The 22,684-nt window shown below is 39.5% G+C and overlaps 1 protein-coding gene across 5 annotated transcripts; it reads left to right on the top strand.

Moving 5' to 3' along the window:
- Positions 1–38: 38 nt before the first annotated feature.
- Positions 39–22,469, top strand: KMT5B (lysine methyltransferase 5B). Of its 5 annotated transcripts, none has more exons than XM_085224392.1 (10): positions 39–884; positions 2,765–3,007; positions 3,828–3,975; positions 12,554–12,719; positions 13,705–13,814; positions 14,429–14,595; positions 15,271–15,290; positions 15,452–15,588; positions 17,985–18,181; positions 19,048–22,469. In XM_085224392.1, the coding sequence occupies exons 2-10, from the start codon at positions 2,848–2,850 to the stop codon at positions 20,514–20,516; spliced, it is 2,574 nt and encodes an 857-aa protein (XP_085080518.1). In that variant the 5' UTR covers positions 39–884; positions 2,765–2,847; the 3' UTR covers positions 20,517–22,469. The 5 variants fall into 5 exon arrangements, with proteins under 5 accessions (XP_085080518.1, XP_085080519.1, XP_085080520.1 ...); XM_085224393.1 differs by having other exon boundaries at positions 2,762–3,007; XM_085224394.1 differs by lacking the exons at positions 39–884; positions 3,828–3,975 and having other exon boundaries at positions 2,871–3,007.
- The last annotated feature ends 215 nt before the right edge of the window (positions 22,470–22,684 follow it).

Here is a 22,684-nt window from a genome sequence, read left to right as displayed (position 1 = left end):
CCCCGTGCACCGCCGAGCGACGGGGCGGCCCGGACCTCGTTTTCTCCACGGGAATCCCTGCGCCGCGCCGAGCGGTAATGGACGCTACGGTCCCCGCCGTCAGTCCGCCGCGGGCGAGGCACGGAAGCTCGCTGAGTCGCGGCCTGCTCCTGCGCCGGCCCGCGTGAGGGGGAGGTGGGGAGCGGCGCGGCTTGAGGAAGGAGGAGGAGAAGAAGAAGGAGGGCTCGGTTTTCTTTCGAGCGGTGTATCCTTCCGCGCTGCGGGCACAAGAGGCTGGAGCCGCGGTGTCCCTCCGCCGCCGGCAGCGCAGGGGCAGGCGGCGCCTCTCCGGAGGGGGTGAGGAGGTCGCGGCTTCGCGGGAGAGAGAGGAAGAAACTTAGAAGCGCGGTGGCTGGAGCGACGGATCTCCCGGCTCGGCTGCCCGGCGGAAAGAGGCCTTCAACACAGAAAAAGAAACGCGAGAAGGAGGAGGAAGCGGCGGCGGCCACCGCCGGCCCTCACCGCCGCCCCGCGGGGTCCCTGCGAGGGAGCCCGGGGGACTCTTTTTCGCGGGGTCCGGCGGAGGGATCTCTCGGCGGCTATCTCCATCGCCTCCCCCCTGCACCGCTCGCCCCTCGGCGCCGCCATCTTGGATTTTAATCCGCCATTTTTTTCCTCCCCCCACTTGGAATTATTTTTCACCACTACCTCTGTGTTTTTTTTTTTTTCCCCCTTCCTTTCATTTTTTTTTTCTCCTCCTCGCCTTTCTCTTTTCTCTCCTCGCCTTCTTTTTTTTTTTTTTTTTTTTTTTAATTTCCCTCCTCGCTCCTTTGCCTTGGATGAGCCATTTCTCACACCCGGCGGACGCTGGGGCAGCACCGGCGGCGGAGCGGAGGCGGCCTGAGGTGAGCGCGGGGGGCACAAAATGGCGGCGGGCAGAGCCCTCCCCGCCGGGGCCTCCCTCACCGAGGGGCGTCCGTCCCCCTCCCAGCCCTGCGGTGGGGAAGGCCCGGGCGGAACGGTAGGCCCTAGGGGGCAGCAGGGAGCCGGGTGGGAGGAAAGGAAGGAAGGGAGCGCCTGTAGCCGTCTATAGGCCTGGGGCAGAGTGGCTGAGAGCTTGCGGAAGGAAAAGATTTGGGGGTGTTGGTCAGTGCTCGGCTGAACGTGAGCCAGCAGTGTGCCCAGGTGGCCAAGAAGGCCAGCAGCGTCCTGGCTTGTATCAGCGATAGCGCAGCCAGCAGGAGCAGGGAGGTGATGCTCCTCCTGTACTCAGCTCTGGTAGGGCTGTACCTCCAGTACTGTGTTCAGTGTTAAGCCCCTCACTACAGGAGGGACATTGAAGGCACAGAGCATGTCCAGAGATGGACAGTGAAGCTGTGAGGGGTCTGAAGCACAGCTCTGATGGGGAGTGGCTGAGGGAGCTGTGGTGGTTCAGTCTGGAGAAGAGAAGGCTCGGGGAGACGTTATTGCTCTGTACATCGACTAAAGAGAGGTAGTGAGGAGGTGGGAGTCAGTCTGTTCTACTTGGTGACAGTGATAGAATGAGAGGGAATGGCCTCAAGTTGCACCAGGGGAAGTTCGGATTGGATGTCAGGAAGCATCTCTGAAAGAGTGGTGATGCAGCAGCACGGGCTACCCAGGGAGGTGGTGCAATCACCGTCCCTAGAGGCGTACAAGGAAAGGGTAGGTGTGGCACTGAGGGATGAGGTCAGTGGGTACGGTGGGGTGGGCTGGGGTTGGACTTGGTCATCTTAGAAGTCTTTTCCAACCTCACTGATTATGGCCCATTGAGCCAGGTGTGTTGTTGCGTTCCTGTCACGTGATCCAGAAACTGCCTGGGTCCTCTAGGGTCATCACAGAGGGATTTTTAAATATAGCTACATACTGTTTCTAAATGAGGATTTAACCTTTTTCCCCCATCACCATTCAGAAAATTCTGTTGGGTTTCTGTGGGTTTGGGTGGTTTCTTGATTGTTTGTTTTTTAAATACTTTATTACTTTTTGGAGGGTGTTTGTGTAATGTCAGTCTTTGCTGTAGAGTTCAAAGCAAGTTGCATGCTATGCTTATTAGGAAATACAACCTTAATTGGGTGTATGTGTGAAAATGCTCAGTTTCCTGGAGTCGCATAGCTACATATATTGATGTATATGCTTGAAGGGAGTTATAAGCAGTAAAGGGAAGAACTTTTTATGTCGTCTAGGAGTGGGTAGGACAAGGAGGAATGGCTTTAAACTAAAAGGGAAGAAATTAAATTAGATGTTAGGGAAAAAATTCTTTGCTCAGAGGGTGGTAATGCGCTGGCACAGGCTGAGGATGCCCCATCCCTGGATGCACTCAAGGCCAGGTTGGATTGGGCCCTAGGCAGCCTGATCTGATGCGGGCAGCCCTGCCCATGGCAGGGGATTGGAGCTAATTGATCTTTAGAGATCTCTTCTAACCTAAGCCATTCTATGATTCTGTGTGTGTGTAACTGCGTAATTAGATAGGCACGTGTTTATATAGACGTTGTCCTTAACCATTTATCAGCTTTAGAATTCTGTCTTTGCTTCAAGATGTGTCAGCAAGTTGCAGGGCTACATTTCACCTGTGAGTGTCTGTTTGCAACAGATCCTTGTACCAGTGCTAGTGAACTACTTTTCTTTTTTCCTAATGCAAATACAGATCACCATTTTCCTTTTTTTTTTTTTTCTTTTTCTTTTTAATATGAATGTGTGTTAAAGCTTTTTCTCTTCAAAACAGATTTCCTTGTAAGTTCTAATGATGTGTATGTTTTGTTTCCAGTAGGTATTGGAGCTGAAATTATTCATCCACTTCTCCGAGCCTTTTGAAAAGTGACTAAATGCAACTGGGTCAGGTTGTCTGTGGGCATGAAGTGGTTGGGAGAATCCAAGAACATGGTGGTGAATGGCAGGAGGAGTGGAAGCAGGGCGTCTAATGACCACGTGCAGAATCAAACCAAATTGCAGCACACTGGAAAGGAGAATCCCAGGTCTGGCAAAAATGGAGTTGAGAGAAGATCAAGCAGATGTACGTACATGTTTGTGCAGTTTGGTGTTTGTGCTTCATCTATCAGTTTGTGTGCCAGGCTTCTGCCGTGTCTTAGTTCAGAAAGAGGTGTGCATGTAACTCCTATCAAAAGTATTGGTTATGTTTGTGTTTGTTGGATGTTGTAACTCATTTAGGGAATATGGCTCTCTTCAGTTTAGAAGTTAAGTGATAGTGATAGTACATACATTAATCTGAAGCTGGTTGTGTGCAAAATTCATGATTCACACTTTCTGAGAACTAGTGTGATCGGAGCTAGATAACAGATATGACTCAAGTTACTAGCCCAAATTTTAGTGAACATGTGTTTGTGTAGAAGTAAACCCCATTTTCAGTGAAGTCACATGTATCAGTAGTAGTTTGAAAGCTGTTCTAAGGAACACGGGTGTTTATTTTTGCTATTGACTTGGAGTGAGGAATGAAATAGAAATTTGGAAAAAACCCTTGTTTCAAATTTTAGGACGCTCAGTCTTAAATTTTCATGGCTTTGTCACACTCATAGGCCTTAAACTTTAGTGGCAAGTATGACTGGGTTGTAATATGCTTGTATGTGGGGAGGTGGAGAGAGAAGAAAGCCAAAATTAAAGACGTCCATAAAAAATACATTCTGAAATGCTATTGTCAGCTGCAATAACCAACAAAAGCAAGAGTTAAAAATGAACTGTGCTTCTGCTTCTTCCTTTGTGCTTTATTTATTTATTTTTGCTATCCAAACTTCAGTTGCAGCCTCCCCTCCCCCTGATGTAGGTGGGTTTCAGAACATTCCATAAATGATACCTGGTTTATGCTTTCTTATTTGCAGGTAGTGGTGCTTCAGGATTTGAGGGTCAGAGTCGTTATGTGCCTTCCTCTGGAATGTCTGCCAAGGAACTGTGTGAAAACGATGACCTAGCAACTAGTTTGGTTCTTGATCCTTACTTAGGTTTTCAGACACACAAAATGAATACTAGGTAACTTGTCTTTACTTTTCTAGAAAAGAATTGGTCTTCTGATTACATCAATTAAGATGATAACTGTGGAATTTCCTGCATGTTTACAGAAGTCTGAAACAGTCACAGTTGGATTCTGCCTTTAGAATGGTGCTGCATTTGAGACAGGAACTTAAAGCTCTGTAGCTGTTTAGTTTTGTAACACTATCACAGGTCTTCCCATTATCCTTAGCAACTGCTTCTGCTGTAGAGCTGTGTGTTAATAGATGCTTTTCTAGCTTAAACAGTTAACTCATCCTCAGTTTTAAACTGTTAGCCATTTGAAACAATATTTCAAAGACAAGAGTTGGTGTTTGAGGAGCGTAGTGTATTTCCTATTTATTTTGTTGGCCAGGGATTTTTTTTTCTTCTCAACTTCTACAACATCTGGAGACTTACTCCCTGAGTTCCAATGTTAGTGCCACTTGACACCAAGCTCTTGCAGATCCATGCTGAAGAAACACTACTCAGATATGTCTGTATATATATCAATCAGATAAATTAGTGTGCACGTTTGGAACCTTCCTACCAGATTTGCATGTACTGTTAGGCACCTGCCTGAATACTTGGCTTAAATTCAGGATGGGCTTTTAGTTTAGTTGTTGCATGCCTCTTTCTGTTTGCCAATTATACCACCATATCTAAGTGTATTCTGTAAATATGTGTTGCTGGCTTACTGGGGAACCTATGCATGAATGCTAAGTTTCTAAAGACAAGGAACTGTGATTGTGTTGTTGTATGAACTAATGAGGGATCTTGGTCTGAGCTGGGGTTTCTAGGCCAGGTCATGAGAAGCAGGCTTCCCAACCCTTGCAACTTAGTGCTGTGGGTATTTTAAAAGAAGAACAGTTTACCTGTATAGCATGGGCAAATAAGCAGAGTATCAGTACAGTATTTTGTCTCTGTGTGTCTGTGTGACAAGCTGATGACTGGTATAGCCTTATGGTGAGTTGAACCTGAAGTTGTAGCAGTGTGTTCCTAATAACTATAAAGACTTATTCCAGGGAGATCTCTCTTTTCTACAGAGAGTGCAGTTTCCATCTTTAAGAGAATCCCAGCATTCTTCCTGTTCTCTCTGTGCTGTTGATTACAGTAGCATGTTGTGCCCAAAACAGTGTCTAGGTAGATATTCAATTGTATCTGCATTTCCAGAAGTCAACTGAGATAAACATATGTGTGCTCAAAAGCCCTTGTTGTTGTTGTTGTTTAATGACTGGTGGTATATGGCTGTTCAGAAACAGCTAATTCTTTTGCATTTGCTAAGGAAATGATGTATCTATCGGTAGCTGGAGAATTTGCTTTCGTAAATGATGTGTTTTCAATGTGTGAAATACTTCTTGAATTACTGATTTGCAACAAAAGACTACACAAAGGCTATCATCATGTGTTTCTTCCTTTCTCAGGCTCGGAGTACAGTTACAGGCAGCCTTCAAGGACAATAGTTAATAATCTTGGAGCGCTATGGGAAATACTTAGGTGAGGCTTACAACTTCTGCCAGAAGCTTGTCGTCTTGACTCTTTCTTAATGTCTTACTGAGAGTTTCTACCATTATAATGAATCAAAATTAAGCTCTCAGCATAGTTCTTGTTTGTCTTTCAGTGTAGTGATGACTTCTGCTTATTACTGTAGTTACTTGGCTCGGATCACCTTCCTTCCACCTAGTGAGATGTAGTGTTTCTGAACTTTGTAGAGCTGTTGCCCTCGTGTAATTCTGAGGGAAAGTTGGGGGGAAGGGATGGAAGTGAAGGTTTGTAGATCCAATTCAAAACAAATATATTCAGGTGCCAAAAATATGCTTGTAGTAACAAAGGTTACAACTTATGTTGAGTATCTTGTGTTTCAGTGTACTGTAGCCATATAAATCTTAGCAACATCATTTGTGTGATGAGGTGAGATTAAAATAAAATGCCTGCTTATGAAGGCATGGAAATATTTCCTCATGCCATGTTCCAGTTTGTTTGAAGACACAGATGGAAGTGACCGTGGCGATTTTGCTTGGCTGTTGGTAGTGCACAGAAAGCGTTCTAGCAACCAGCAGCCCAGTGTGAGTTCATGATTGCTTAATGAAGTTGTATTTTATCTTGCTTCTAGGAGCCAAATCTGCCTTTTTGTTTGCAGAAGTGTCTTCTATATACGCACTCTTTGTACTTCATGCCTTTAGTTGAAGAGTTTGTAAACATTGCTTGTTTTTTCCCATAGTGTATTGATTAGAGATGAAACTTATAACATTGTATTGAACTATCTAGATAATTTCTGGAACTTCTTTCTTTATATCATCTTTATACTGGAGTAGTGACAAGAACCCGAGTGTGCTTTTTGTGTGGGTTGTTGTTTTTTCTGAAGGCAGTAGGAGGAAGGTGCCACAATTCCTCAGTGTCCATTGTCTTGGGAATTGGGCTGGTGGCTTTGCAAGCTGTCATGTCAGTAACATCTCAAAGAGCTGAAAGCTAGTTATCAAAAGATTTCAGTCAGATCCCCTGGTGAGTTTTTCCACTGTTTCTCTGAAATGTCTTCTTTTTGCCAGGGATTTCATAGCCTGCCTAAAATGTAGCTCTAGAAGTTCTTTAATGGCTTTATTTAAAAGAAACTTTATTTGTTTCATCATCCTGGTTTTCCAAGAGAAAGCAAATTGTTTCCAAAGGCCGTGCCCTTCTGTGCAGGCTTTTGGTCATTTTTCCCTAGTTTGGTAGCTCATATGCCTGCAAAATGGCATGTTAGTAGTTAGTCGGAAAAAAACAAAACCACCACTCATGTTTAAGGAATTACCATCTCATTCAGTGTAGGTACTCTGAGGTCTTTTCACTTCTTATATGAGTCCTTCTTTTGTGATAAAGGCTATCCTGGCTGTAAGATTAATGTAGTCTTGTCTGCTGTCTGTAGAAAGAAAGCCCACTGCTTTGAAAACCAGTTTTTCCAGGTTTGAAAGTTGTCAAACACTGGAGGTTAAAGCTGAGGTTTATAAAAAAAAGCCCAGGGGATTCTTCCTCATCTTACTATCTCTTGTTTTTGGATACTTTTCCCTAGGCTGAGGGCTGAGTCCTGAAGTTGGCTGAATGACTAATTCACTTTTGACTATATTGTATACAAATGTGTTAGTATTTAAATTTTGAGCCAGTCTCCTGATCATATGACTGCTGTTACTGATTGCTTTTGGTTCCTGGTTCCCTAAAGCTCAAGCATCATGCTTGGGAATGCCAAGAGCACTTCCAAGTGTCATTTAAGTTTCCTAGTAGTACAGGAAGTCAAATGCATTGTAGTCTGTTTTAGGAGAATGTAGGTGTGTTTCTGAACTCCACGTTGCTGCTTTCTGTGAAGCTGCAAGCTGGCACATGGGATGGCTGGTTTTGCCTGAAAGTGGAGCAAGCTTTCAGAATGACAGTTTTCCAGAGCAAACATGAAGTTTTTGGGGATGATATGTTGGAAGCTGCTTTCTCTCAACAGCATGCCAAGAGCATTTGCTGGCCTTAAGGAAACAGGCAGTTGTTCTTGAACCAGACAGGGGGTGTCACTACTGGTCCCTTAGTCATGGAGCAGCAGTGAAGACAAGAAGGGCAAAGCAGTCCCACTCACTTGCATTTGGAGGTCTGTGCTGAATCTCTTCTCTGCTCCCCAGCTTGTTTGAATATAGTTATTAAAGGGGTCGTCTTGACTGAGTGGAGTTTAAATGTGGAAAAAGGCACTTGACAGCTACTGCAGGAAGATGCATGGCTCTATAGTTCAGCACTGTGCTGTGGAGATGTTGTGTTACAGGTAGCAATACACTTCTTCATTCTGAAGCTCTTACATTCTTCAGCCACCGTTGTGTACATGCTGCCAGAAGTGATTTTGACTTTTGTTTAAAATATGTTCCCTTTTTTATAAAAAAAAAAAAAAAAAAAACTTTCCTAATGAGTTCAGTGAGGTTATTGAGCTTGCTTCTGCTTCTCTTCCTTCTCTCTTCCCGTTCCCAAAGTCTGTGTTGGAATTAGCTGTTGTGCTGCTGAATGTTTAGGATTTAAAAACCATCCAAACAAGAAAACCCTACTCTTACACAGGTTTTCTAGTTGTACTTCTAGCAGTAAAAAAGTGTTGTATGTTTGAAGGATAGAGTGGCTTATGCACAGTAGTCGTGCTGACTGTTAAGTTGAATTTTACTCAGATACTCCACATGGCAGGATGAAAGAATGTGCATTTTCCCAGCTGCCTCTGTCCTCAGTATTTTAAAAATGCATTTATTTTTCAGCTGCAGTGAGGATGAATTTCTGTGGCTGCTAGAATTTTCATTACTTCTATCCAGGTTAGATTTGAGCTTTGCCTGCAGTGGTACATCTTTCAGTTCAAGAAACTTAGGTATAGGGGACTACTTTATCATTTAAAAAAATGCAGTCTTGAGCTTTGGCCTTCAAGGAATATGGGATTTTTGCAGATAATGTCACTGGAGATTAAACACAAAAATTGATCATTATGGAACTAGTCTTTACTTAAGGTACTCCTACTACAGGTTGGAAAAAATGTTAACTAAATATTGCTTTTCAACTCTTGCTGTGTGGTCTTGAAATGCTTAAGAGCCTTGCAGTGCTAGCTTTGTGCTGAATCCCTGGAGTTAGAGAAGCAGTAATTTGCTCTCTTTCCACAACTATTAAAGAAAAATAACAAGCACTTTGTCTGGAAGTTAAGGGGCCAATGGGACACTGTGTTTTGACAAAGTCACTCTTTCTGGTTTTTACCAGTCAGAATGTGAGAATCAGTTTAGTGGTGAAGTCCCTCGGTGCTGTCAGGTGCATGCATTACATGGGCTTTCATACTGAAACTCTTTCAGGATCCATTTCTGTTCAAACTCTCTGCTCTCACTGGCTGAGTGAGGTACTGTGCTTCCGAACTTACCAGAACCTCTCCTTTAACTTCCTTTATAGGCAAGCATCTCACTGACCTTTGGCTTTATACCTTGGAGTTTCAAGATTCTTAAATATTCCTGAGGTAAGAGGAAAAGAGGGAGAAAGAGCTGTGCTTCATCAAGCAGGTTTTTCTTACATCCTGCTTGTTGAGACAGCTTCAGTTTGGCCCTTAACTGGGATAAGATCATCTTCTGCTGGGAAATTTAAGAAGTTTCCATTCTGCAGCTTGTCAGGAAGAAGGGTGACTAGTCTTTCTCTAAAGATACTGTGATAGCTGAATTTTGCATTAACTCACTTGGAACAGCCAGACTGTTCTGCAGCAAACCCTGTGCTCTGTGAGACCTGCTTCCCTGAAGCTGCTTGTAGGATGGCTCAAGGATTCTGTGCCTGTGCTCAGATTCAAATATGAGAGCATCTTGTTCAGTTCTTGTGATGGAATCCAACAAAGGTGCAATTCATGGGAGTGAACCAGAAGTTTGGATAGACACAGTTCTGACTTGAGTTTCCTCTTGAGTTTTGAGACAGGGGTGGCTGGTTTGTTCATTTTGTTTTTCTTGTGCTCTTTCCGTCTCTTTTCTCTTAATTGAAGTAGTCTCCCGTCTTACGGACGTTTAAAAGCCTTGTTTGGTTGGTTGATTTTGCTCAGCTTCAGTATCTTTCCTGGCTTTCTTCATGCTGTTGGAAAACAGTCATGTAGATACTTTGTATACAGTAGACTTCTCATGTCATGTGTGAATGAGGCAGTTCTGTACTACCAAAATCATAGATAGTACTGATGATAACTTCTCATATCTACTTGGTTTTGTGATAGGGAGTGCTGGGAAAGTCAAATGAATAAGTTTCTATTTCATAACCCTCTTGGGAGAAGTGAAGCATCTATATTAAACGCAGCAGAGTCTCACATTCTCAAGGAAGATCCAGCTTTCAGGCTTTCTTGGCCTGCTGGCATCCTTTGTCTCAAGTCAGCAGGTACCCGTTGCAGTGCGTGTAGTGATGTTCCTGTGAAACATGAGAAATCTGGCTGTGGTATTCTGGCTTATCTCAAACTTCATACAGTTCATATACTGCAGTTCATGCCTGCAGTTGAGCTGTGGAAAAACTCATTTGCTCAGGTGCAAAGAGTCCTTCTGTTTCATTGAGTTGGGAACCCATGAAGTGTGTTGTGCTGCTGGTTTCCAGTCTTTTCCACATACAAGTGGATGCTTCCATTGCTTGCTTGGATTCCTTTTTTCTTTGCTTCTTTGCCATGTGAATCATCTCAGTAATACTGAGATAAAACTGTGGAAAAAGGTGCTGCAGGAGATCCTTGATAGTATTTTTGAACCCTTGGCTTCTAAGTCATGTGCTTTGAAAGACCTTGTTTCAGATTTCAAATGATTGGTGTGCAGCGTAACATTTATCTGACCTGTTAGTGTTTCAAGATGTTTTTTGATTGGTTTTGTTTTTTACCATACTTGAACCATTCTGCAGCCTTCTTTTTGGTCTTTTCAAGACTTGTGTATATAGTATTTCTACTTGTCTGGAATGTTACGTGAGTTGCTGCTAGACTTTTGAAAGGACTCTGGTAGCAGTGTAGAATGCCTGAAAAAAGAACCTGGAAAAACCCCTGCTGATGTAAGCTATGGAGGTATGCAGGGTTGATGCCTGTTCCTGAGCTACCTAAGGTAACTCATCAAGTCTGGTCACCTTCTAGAGAATGGTGCATTGTGGAAGAAGTGAAATAGGAGAGCCACTTTGAGGCTATAAGATGTTCTTCTAATTACTAAAAAAAAAAAAAAATAGGACATTAATTCTTTTCCTGTTTTTAGCTTTTCCACTACCATGCTTTCTTTTTTTGCTTCTTCCAGGGAGTTAGGATACTGCTATCTCTAGCTGGCGTAAACTGAACAGCGGCTTGATGTGTGACAGTGCCTGTCAGCACGTGCATCTCTCCAGTGCTAACACAGTATTGAATGTGGTGGTTTTTCCATCTATCTTTGTTCCTGCAGATAACTTAGCTTAAAAAAAAAAAAAAAAAATTAACACAATAAAGGAAAAGTAGTCACTCACTTAGCCCTGAAACAACTGAAATTGCCAAAGCCTAAACTTCAGCAGTAAATGCTATGTCTCTTCCTCTTGTGCAGTTGGTAGTTACAGATGTAAAGTGCTATCCAGTCACATTGCTGCCTGCTGGTGTGTATTGTGCTTGTGATGATAGGATTAGAAATGGGTCCCTGTTGCAAAAGGTGTTTCTGATTGCCATTACAAGAGTAAGTCCTTTTCTGAAACTAGTCAAATGTTGTTTATCTCATTCTGAATTCCCTTGGTGTCTGAGGAAGCTCTGTGAGTTTTGGCAGTCAAATCTGGGGGAGGTTTCCTTCTTATTTTCAGAGTAAGCAGGAGATTTTCTCCTGGTTGTATGCCTGACTGATAGGTGAAGAAGACTTGGTGTAACAGAACAAAATGACAATTACCTCATCTGTAGCCTGAAGGGAGTTTTCTTCTGCAACAAGGCTTGCTGGGCATTTTGCTTTGGGGGAAAGGAGATAAATATGTTCTTTATGAAAGAAGATAATGGGAAAATTTCTGGTACAACATTTATTGCACTTTGAAGTGGGTAAGTTTTAGAAATGCATCATCTACTTCTTGTTAGAAATACTGTAGTCTTGTTAGATGTTATCCCAGCAGGTAGAATACTTACCTCATATCTTCTCTGAATTACCTACTGTATTTTCTGTTCTGAAAGCTCACAAGGCTACGCTGATAATTTTTGCAGTATTCAAAAAGATGTAAGGAAGTGTAGAATTATTCTATTGCAGAGACCTTTTTCCAAATGGAAAATTCAGAGGAGATGCTTACGTAAAAGCATGGAAAGCTGATAACCTGCACTGCCCCTGGAACCAGTACTCCTGTTTGAAGTTCTTTATTTATTGTATTAGGAGCAAAAATACAGCATTCTTCCTCGTGAATGAAGTTGTATTCCCTTCACTATCAGCTATTTGTGATTAATCTAAAATTGAGACGTGATCACTTAACGTTAATCTGTTAGGGAGCTGATGAGATTTCGTTCTGCCAACTTAAGTAATTTATTTCCTATTTTTTGCTTTTATCATCAAATACAGGCTTTGTTTGGTAAGTAAGATCTGTATGGTAACTCTCTGCTAGAGATCATGAAACTGGTATACATTTAAGAAGGTCTTAATCTCATGGATTTAGTCAAAAACTGCTAACTTCTTCAACTACAGAAGCCAGAACTGTGTATAGATCACTTGATAGTAGAGTTGCTATAAAACTTAAAGCATCCAATTTATTTTCTTGATTTTGTGTGTGTGTGTGTGTGTGCATGTAGGTACAGTTAGGACAGTGATACTTGCATTATAGTTCTTTGGATGCTGTCTTCCAAACGAAAGGTGTTGAAAATAGTGAAACGTTATCCTATATTGGTTGATGTTATCAGCAATGCATTTTATGCATAAATTGCCTCAGCAGAATGGAGGGTTTTAAAATTTCAAGCAGTAAGGTTGGAGCCTTTATCACTACCTCTGAAAGTGAGGGTCTGTGGTTTGCTTGCATAACAGTCTGTTTCTTTATGTGAGGAGCAAAATATTTATCTGGTTAACAAAAAAACTTGTGTGCTGTAAGTTACTGTGAGGAAGAACTGCAAATGAATAACAGTGGACTGGAATAGCTTTATTCTTTGTTTCAGGTTTCGACCTATAAAAGGAAGGCAAGAAGAACTAAAAGAGGTGATTGAACGTTTTAAGAAAGATGAGCACTTAGAAAAAGCCTTCAAGTCCTTGACGTCAGGTGACTGGGCCCGGCACTATTTTCTTAACAAGAACAAAATGCAGGAAAGGTTGTTCAAAGAACATGTAGGTGTACTTGTAATTAATGTGCTTTTTCAGATGGTTGAAAGGCTAAGAAAATGTAAAAGTTTCATAAGAATGTAGCAGTAGCAAAGTGAAGAAATCCTCTGCAGTTACACGTTGTTTGTTTGGATGCTTTTTTTTTAAGGTGAACTTCTTGTGTTTGTTAAAACCCAAATAACTTGAAGGAATGTTGGGGAAAACTAAACTTCCACTGCTATTTATTTCATAGACATATATCAGGAAAAACATATTTGCCTCTTCTGTTGTTGGCTTAAGCTCTAGACAGAAGAGAGAAGCCCTGCTGCTGAGAGACAGAAATTTTGAGGACTTACTTTTATATTGTGTTTTTTATTGTTGTTTTTTTTTCCCTGTTTATTTTTTTTAACTTACAGCTACTGTAAATCAAAGTGTGGATCAAAGAAAAGGAAAAGGGAGAAGCCTTGGTACCTCAAAGCTGAATTGGCTCAATTGTTAACGTGTATAGGAGCTTTATGTGAGAATATTCTTGCTCTTCCTCTACTTTGAGCACCCCAAAATTATTTTGTAAAGGTTGTTGACGTGCAGAGTTGCAAAGATATTGCAGTACTGTTTAACTTCAAAAGAAAAAAAAAAAAGCTCTTTCTGGAATTCAGCATGTTGCTTGCATATACAACTAAAAGGAATTTGGCCTTTTCCAATACTAGAATAGATTTAATCTAGTCGTATAGAAATAAGTAGGCAGCAAATCCTGCTTTCCCAAAGCATTTTTAACTAAAGCTGCCATAAGGAACTGTGTGAAACTGTGATCTGCTCCAGCAATCTCTGAACTCAGCAGCTGGATTTCTCATGGAAATAATATCTCGTTCAGAGCTGGAAAGAATAAAATCTCACTTAAAAAGGTTGTTAGGTCTCCGTGGTTCTTCGAGACCCAAGACAACTTCTTGAAACTGTTTTCCTCACTGCTGTTGTTTTGCTTTTAACAGAATGCTATTATTTTCTTTCATTGCAGGTATTTATTTATTTACGAATGTTTGCAACTGACAGTGGGTTTGAGATACTGCCTTGTAATCGCTATTCTTCTGAGCAGAATGGAGCCAAAATAGTTGCAACGAAAGAATGGTAAGTAGTAAAGCTTGCTGTTACGTTGTTTCTACCAATTATTTTGAGGGAGTTAATAAAAAAAAAAAAAAGTGTAGCATGACTTAGAATTAAAATTGGAATGAGGGAATTGGAATGGAAACTTCACATTTAAGTGCGTTGAAAAGTTTTGTGTTGAAACTTTTAATGCTGAAAGTCTTGAAGGACCTTCTGAGAGGAGAAGGCGTGCTTCAAAATCCTGTCAATAGCTAGAAAATTATTCAAACACAATATTGATAAGAGTGCTGTGCAGTCTCTATAAAAAAATTTTGCACTTGAAAGGTTTGGCTTGAGGGAATAAGTAAGAACGAAAGAATCTTTGTCATTTTAACACCTGTAGAAGCTGAAGTAATCAAAACTCTTGTGGTTACTTGCTTGCATCCTCAGGAGACTGCAGAAACAGTGATGGTAATGCCTGTCAGACTTCATGTAATTGATTCTGTGTAGTGGCATAATAACATATAGTTCATGTAGGAGAGAAGATCTACCTAGCCAAATTATTGTCATCTTGTGCTGTGAGAAAATACCATGCTGTTATACTTCATGGGTTTTCTTAAATGTGCATATGCTTATTTTTACTGTTCTTTACACTAAAGGAAACGGAATGATAAAATAGAACTGCTTGTTGGCTGTATTGCTGAACTATCAGAAATGGAAGAAAACATGCTGCTGAGACATGGGGAAAATGACTTCAGTGTAATGTATTCTACAAGGAAAAACTGTGCACAGCTGTGGCTTGGTCCTGCTGCGTTTATCAATCATGGTGAGTAATAAGTATTGAAATTGTGTTAAATGGCACAAGCAGTTGTGTTCAGAAACAATAAGTGAGCCAGATCACAAGAGGGCATCAGAGAAAACACCAGAATTGAGCATACTGGTTACTAGTGTAACACAGAACTCTTGTTGGGAGCTTCCCAAACCAGAGCTGACTGGCTGTGAACTGAGAAAACTCAGAAGAGGCTCTGGTAAATGATGCCACCTTCTTTCACAGAGACCTTGAAGCTGGCAGCTAAGTTAGTGGAGCATATTGTCCTATTCTGAATTATTAGTATAGCAAAGTTTCTGAATGTAGTCAGCAATAATGTATTAGCTGAACTCCTTGTGCTTCTTTTAAACGCTTACACAGAAGCTTCACTGCTTCTGTTGCATTTGTACTCTGAAGGAAGGCAGGTAGGATTTGAGATAAATCCTGTTATCTTGAAGAGGAGGGAATTTGAAAAATTATGGTAGAATAGGGAAGAATTCAGAATCCAAACTGTATCAGAGTGGTTATCTCCTGATATACAGCTTTATGCAGTATACTGCTACAACTCCCAGTTTTAGTTGAGATTCTAGAGTTACTGAAGTCAGAGTGAATCCTTACTTTAGATATCTACAACTATTCATGTTTCAGGTCTTATCAACAGTTAATTGACTTTATCTTTTGGACCTTTTTCAGATTGCAGACCTAACTGTAAGGTAAGCAAGAAATTAAAAATAAATAAAGCCCCCTGCTTTTTTCCTTTGTCCCTGCACCTTTTCCTACCCAGCTGTTTTGCTTCTTGTTTTCTTATTTACTGTTCAACCTTAATGACTTACCTTTCTTTCCTTCCCCTTCCACTTCCTGTCCTTTTCTCAAGTTTGTGTCAACTGGCAGAGATACAGCATGTGTGAAAGCTCTGAGAGATATTGAACCTGGAGAAGAAATCTCTTGTTATTATGGAGATGGCTTTTTTGGAGAAAATAATGAATACTGCGAATGTTACACCTGTGAAAGGTATGCATTGATGTAAATAAGTCTTTCCAATGGAATTGGGCATATTCATAAGATATTCTTTGAAACTAGTGACAGTTGGTTATGAGTACACAATTCTTCAACCTGTTATTATTGCTTCTTAATTCATCATAATGATTTTTTTTCCAAATTATTACTGAATAGTCACGTTTGCTAAGAACTCCTGTTTTCTGTGTTGTTTGTTTGTTTGTTTTTCTGGAAATAGCCAAAATGACAAAAAGCAATCTAGAATCTTTGAAGTAACCTTTTCTGAATAAGGTAGAATTGGAAAGAAAAGTAGTTATAGATCTTATGAGCCCATTAGCAAGCTGACTGAAGCTCTTAGAGCAAAATAGATTTCATTAGTCTTTTCTTTGTTGATCTGAATGAAGTTCTGATGAAAACGATCTGTGTAGTTTTCACATTATCTCATCAGAACCTGTAGGGTTTAAGTATTAAATGTCTGCTGGTTAGGACAGTGTTTTCTTGTATCTATTTGTTGCACCATAGCAGCAAGCTTACTTGTTTTTCATCTTGTTGTCTGAACCTAACTGAACAAAATCATTTGAAGGAATTTCATAGTTGTTTCTTCTGTTTTCTGCTTGCTGTGAGTGTGAAGATTTGATGCACACTTATGTAAATAATTTCATAATCTAACCTTCATTTTTACTGTGTGGTTTGGTTACTAACAGCTCTTGCACTTCAAGGGAAAAACCTGCTGGTGTGAGCCTCAAAGCTCATTTGATGTTGGTAGGTCATTCCAAGCGAGGGGTGCAGTCTCAGACATTTGTCTGTAGACCTTCTAGGTAAAGTGTACTTCAGCCCTGGGAGCTGCTAAGTATTGGATAGATGAACATCACTATCACTCTTTCCTTCCTGGTGGAGGGCCATTTCCTTTTGCTCAAGTTTTTCAATGTAATATCAACGTATACTTTGGGTTTCAGGACAGACCAACTTCATACATCAGAATACTTTCAGAAACATGTCATCTTTGGATTTAGAGTACATAAAAATGGTGTATTTTAAAGCTAACACTTGTGTAATTCTTGCTTCGGGAATCTACTTCTCAGTCACAAAGTTAGTTTACAAAAACTAGAGGAGAGATTTGAATTTAGGGAGCTGAGAAAGGGAAAATGAGTCCTTACAAATGCTTAGAATCCAACTTAATAAGTAACTGTGTTATGAAAAAGGAGATGTGTAGAAAATCAGCCACATCTGTATGCCACAAGAAATAATTCTTAAGAGATCCAATTTCAACTATTCTGTAAAGGTTGTAATTTTGTAATGTTAAAATGCTAGGCTTCTAGGAGTCTGTGGGATATGTTTTGGAGCTGAGGGAAGGTTAGCACTGAAAAATACTTTCAAGTCTCCAAGAAAATCAGCATGAAGAAAATGTGCATACGTGCATTTACACTGTTAGGTAAGCACAGAGTTCGTGTCTGACTGAAATGACCAAGCACCAAAGACATGGCAGAAGGCTGTTGTTGTAATTCATGGCACTGTTGTTCTGATCTCAAGCGGCTGCCACTTGTGCTGAGTTCAACCTGGTATCTTATTTTACTGCCTGTAATTTGCAGAGTTCAAAATAATGCCAAGAGTGTTCAGTATAGTATTGTATCTGCATAATAATAATAATAATAATACACTTTGTGGAGATTGAGATCCTCTCCAATCTTTGATGTGCTTTTGGTTACATTTTGTGGATTTTCTTCCAGTGCAGTGTGCTGGAATCCAAACTGAAGTAGTCTCCAGTATTTCTGCAAAATGCAAGCCTGCAGGATGATTAGGAATGCTGAAGGATCTGGGTAGTAGAGGTTCAAGTGCAAGTGTAGAAATTCTTAATCTCTGTTGTCTTCTGTGATGAAATTTTCAAGTTTTCTTACTTATCATGAAAATAGACAGCTACGTAGTTTTGTCTTTCAGTTCTAAAGGAAAACAAATATGTAGTCCATTTTATGTACTCCTAAAACTCTTCCTAACACAGTAACTGGAGCTGACTTCTTTTTAATTGAGCTGCTATGTATAGAAAAAACATGTACTGTTACTTTCAAGTAGTATTTTGAACTATCATATTCCATTTTCACTTTCATAACTTCATTATGAAAAGAGAATAAAGCAGATGTAAAGCAAGAGAAAACCTACTTATGTATTTTTTCTTCTTACAAGAAATTAGTGGAAGATGTTCTTTTAAAAAATAAAAAAATAAAAAAAAATTACCATCTTAGTGGAAATTATACCTGTATAGATATCTGGTTAAAACAGCCCGTGATTGCTAATGAATTCAAAGGTTGTTAGTATTATTTATCTATGTGTTGCTATGATTCAGACTAATATGTATGTAAAAACTTAGGACTTTGTTTCAAGTAGTTATTAATACATTGTCATATTTGCCTTTGTAGGCGCGGAACTGGTGCTTTTAAATCAAGAGTGGGATTGCCAGCCCCTACTCCTGTGATTAATAGTAAATATGGACTGAGAGAAACAGATAAACGATTGAACAGGCTCAAAAAGCTGGGTGACAGCAGCAAAAACTCAGACAGCCAGTCCGTCAGCTCTAACACTGATGCAGATACCACTCAGGAAAAAGCTAATGCAAGTAAGCAAGTGTGGGACTTAAGGTTTTATAAAATACGAACTTTCACTGTGATGGAATTGCTTCTTGTATTTGAGAAGCATCTCAAGTGCTGGTCTTTAGAACTGTCATTGATTAAGGAAACTGAAAGTTATTTATATAGCAAATTAACTGTTTTCCTTAAGCCTTTCTATAAGAAGTAGTATATTCTTGTTTTGTTTGTATGTTCTTGTTTTCTTTCCTTCTCTTGTGTATACTTACAGCTAATAATTGGTGTCGTATTTCTAAATTTGTCAGTTAAAGAACTTCGGTTAGGTACATATCTGAAAAATATGGTAAATAATCACATGCAGTAGTACGGCTTAGGAAAGAAAAATCAGTTTGAGGAGTCTCCATTCTGGAGGAAGACAATTCTTACAGAAATACTTCTAGAGATTATTGAATGAATAGTCATCACCTTCAGAGATGCTTTAAACTGGGCAGCTATTCCCCCTCAGCATCCAAGACTGATAGTTCAGATACCTATTCTGAAATGAACATGCACAGTTAACAATTTCAGAAGAGATTGGAAGGGATTTTTGTTTGTCATGCTCTTGAGAGACTTCTCTTCATGAAGTAGTGAGTACTATTTTTCTTCCTTTTTTCCCCCTCGCATATATATACATATAGATGGGTGCTTAGATGTACTCCTGGAATTTAGATGAACTGGGGTATTTTTGACAATCCTTTCACATCTGAATAGGAAATAAACCACTCAGTTTCCTTACTGCATAATGGCTAGCTTGTCAATATTTTAATTAAAAGTATTAAACGAAACAACTACGGAATTTGGGGAGTGGAAACCTCAGGTTATGTCAGCATCATGATCACTTTTTTTTTTTCTTTTGCAGCTAACAGAAAATCTTCAATTGGTGTGAAAAAGAATGGCAAAAATAGAACATTAACAAGACAGTCTATATCAAGAATTCCAGCATCATCAAACTCTACCTCATCTAAACTAACTCATATAAATAATTCCAGGGTACCAAAGAGACTGAAAAAGCCTGCAAAGCCTTTACTTTCAAAGATTAAGCAGAGAAATCAGTGCAAAAGGCCAGAGCAAAAGAATGCTTCTAAAAAGCTCGAAATGGGAAACTTAGTTCTCAAAGAGCCTAAAGTAGTTTTGTACAAAAGCTTGCCCATTAAAAAGGATAAAGAATTAGAGGGACCAGTTAAAGTTGCAGTCTCTAGTGGATGCTTAACAAGGCACGCAGCAAGAGAGTATAAACTGAATTCTGTGAAAGGTGCTCACGAGCATGGTGATATACCACCTTGCACATACATAACACGGAGGTCAATGAGAACACGGATGAGTTTGAAGGAGACCTCTGACATAAAGCTTGAACCAAATACTTTGGATAGCTATAAGAATAACTTGGCGAGAACACGATCGGACGTTTTAGAGCAGCAGTCTCATGCAACGGATGAAAGCAACCTGGCTCATGGAACGTCACATAAAGGAGAGGCCAGGTGTCAGAAAAATGACGCAGGCACGTCAAAAAAGAAGTCTCGACAAGGAAAACTAGTGAAACCACCTGCAAAATTAGATGAAACAGATAATACGCACAATACACCTGTAAAAGATGAAGTACCAGATTTGATCAGTTCTCACTCAGAAAACGGAGAGAGGGATAATGTGGTAGATATACCTGTTAGCTATCAAGACTGTATCTCTGGATCCGGTAGCTGTTCTGTTGTAACATCTGACAGTTTCAAAGCAAAGGACAGCTTCAGAACTGCAAAAACTAAAAAGAAAAGACGAATCACGAGGTATGATGCACAATTAATCCTTGAAAATAGCTCTGGGATCCCTAAACTGACTCTTCGTAGGCGCCACGATAGCAGTAGCAAGGCAAATGACCAAGAATCTGATGGAATGAATTCTTCAAAAATAAGCATCAAATTAAGTAAAGACCATGAAAAGGATAATAATTTATATGTAGCAAAGCTAAATAATGGGTTTAACTCAGGATCAGGCAATAGTTCAACAAAACTAAAAATACAATTAAAACGAGAGGAAGAAAATAGAGGGACGTACTCTGAGGACCTTCATGAAAATGGTGTGTGTTGTAGTGAAACTCTCTCCCTTTTGGAGTCAAGAATGGAAGTAGATGATTATGCTCAGTATGAGGAGGAAACAGCAGATGAATCTTCATCAGAAGAGGATGATGAAGAGGAAGATGACTATGATGATGAATTTGATGACTTTATTCCTCTTCCTCCAGCAAAGAGATTAAGGCTCATTGTTGGCAAGGATTCAATAGACATTGATATTTCTTCCAGGAGGAGGGAAGATCAGTCTTTAAGACTCAATGCATAAGCTTATAGGTCTTAAACTGACCTGGATGTCATTTTTAAAAAACAAACATAAAAAAAAAAAAATAAATAAAAAAAAAAACCACCACCAACAAATTCCATTTGATTATTCCTCAGCTGAAGAACTTTCTGAAAAACTTAGTGGCAGCACTTCTTTATTGTTTGTTCACCTATCAACATAATATTGTAGAAAGTGTACAGCATACTGACTCTTCTTAAGTCTGATTTGTGCAGATTTTTATTGTACTTTTTAATAGCCTTCTTATGTGCAATTCTGAGGTAGAGGTAATGCTCTGTTGTAAAATAAAGGCTCAAGCAAAGTTATGAAGTTGCATCAAATCTTTCCATGCAGGACAATGAGAATACAGTGTGGCTACACAATTATTTTTGATCTGTAAGAGTGTTAGTTTGCTCTTACAGTATTTGACTAAACAAATAAAAACAAACAAAAAAAACAAATCATAGTAGCAGCATATTTAAGGTTTTCTAGTCTATGTTAATATCACCAGCAATGAACTACAGCTTTTCGATTTATTTGCTAGATGTTTTTTTTCCCTTGGAGTTTGTCAGTTTTAACACTGTATGCTGTCCCAGACGTACTGTTTGTGGCCTTTGTTATAGTAGCAAACCGTTGGTTGGAAGTCAAATTGATTTCTTTAAAAAAAAAAAAAAAAAAATTGAAAAAAAAAATGAAAAGGTGTTGACAATTTGCTGACTTTTTAGTACATTATATGTACAAGGGTAGCAGTATGCAGAATAAAAGTTTGGATATGGTGTATTTATTGCTTGTTATGTAAATTAAACACCTTGTATTTAACACTTTTCAATACTTTTAGATAAAATTGTTCTTTGCAAGAATGATTGGTGCTTATTTTTTCAAGAATTTGCTGTGAAATAATGTGACTACAACGGGCAACATTTATCCAATGAACTGCAGCTATCCTGAATTGGTTCTTCATATTTTTCTGTTGCACTTGTAAAATGCTACAAGGAATTTAAAGAAAATCTATTCACTTTAACTTATGATAGTTTTATGAAATTAAAAACAACTAAGTCACAGCTTTTGTTCTGTGGTAACCTATAAAATGTTTGTCTTTTAAGAACCAGTTGTAAAAGACTGAAAAATATGTATATGTTGTAAATATTTGTGTGTTGTGCGAAATTTTGTCATAAGAAATTGAGATAACTTGCCAGAAGGGTTTTTAAGTTTAGAAATACATCCATGCCAATAAAATAGGAAATTGTAAACCTAGTTTTAAACTCTGCATTAGTTGGAGTTCTTTGCTCATACGTAGTTCACTTGATACTTCAGAATCTACTTTATAACAATGAAGAGCATCAGGGCAGTGTTTGACTTTTTTTTAATTCCAGGAATATTAGGAAGACTACTGCTTCTGGGCACGATTAATGTGTTTGTATGTATAAAGCAGCTAATTTATATGTCACTTCTTTGAAACAGGGCTAAAATTTTCACCTTTTGTAGTTGTCATAACTGTGCGGCAGTTTGGTCTGTGTGGTCTTTGTTTCTATTCAACCATGGTTTAATACTCAGAATTCTTGCATCGAAGGATGCAGAAACAGGCGCTCATCAAAAAGCACATTGTTGTATCAGTTTAATCTGCTGTAATTTGCATACTATTGTCATGTTAGGTCCAGTGCTCTGTGCCCAGAAGAGGAAGGACTTGAGTTTCATGACGATTGTCTTACCCAGGTTTGAAAGCATTGAACATCGGTGGTAACATGTGGGTAGTTTGCATGAGTTGATCTAATGATCTGGCCATCTCTGATTTCTGTAGAAAAGAATTATTTTTCTTTTCTTGCAAGTGAATCCTTCCAAATGCATTTCACTAATTTGTCAGACTGCAAATCATGTGGTAGAACCCGTTTCATCTCGTTTGCCTTATGTATTTTTAGCATAGAATTAAGTGTAGAATTAAACATAATAATTGCAACTTCATTTTTAAAATGTCCATTCTTTGTTAAAGGCAGTCTGTCTCATGTACAGAGTATGTTTTTTTAAAAAAGCCTATGTGTAATGCACAGTCCTTTTTGACAGACATGGGTTTTTAGGTCACAGAACACTGACTGCAAAAAGACTTTTGATAAGTATGCAAATACTTTTGAGCACTGAGCCAGGTATGGTGATTGTCTTAATGGAACTTGTAGGTTTTT

This window comes from Meleagris gallopavo, chromosome 5 (genome assembly GCF_905368555.1).
Source record: "Meleagris gallopavo chromosome 5, MGAL_WU_HG_1.1, whole genome shotgun sequence".
Taxonomy (NCBI): domain Eukaryota; kingdom Metazoa; phylum Chordata; class Aves; order Galliformes; family Phasianidae; genus Meleagris; species Meleagris gallopavo.
Note: the sequence above shows the minus strand (reverse complement) of the source record. Positions and strands in the feature narration are given on the sequence as shown.

Excerpts from the sequence above, each read along its gene's own strand:
- KMT5B (XM_085224392.1), top strand. The coding sequence starts at position 2,848 with ATGAAGTGGTTGGGAGAATCCAAGAACATGGTGGTGAATGGCAGGAGG. Across the intron at positions 3,008-3,827 it reads TGAGAGAAGATCAAGCAGAT|GTAGTGGTGCTTCAGGATTT; the intron begins GTACGTACATGT and ends TCTTATTTGCAG. Across the intron at positions 13,815-14,428 it reads ATAGTTGCAACGAAAGAATG|GAAACGGAATGATAAAATAG; the intron begins GTAAGTAGTAAA and ends TTTACACTAAAG.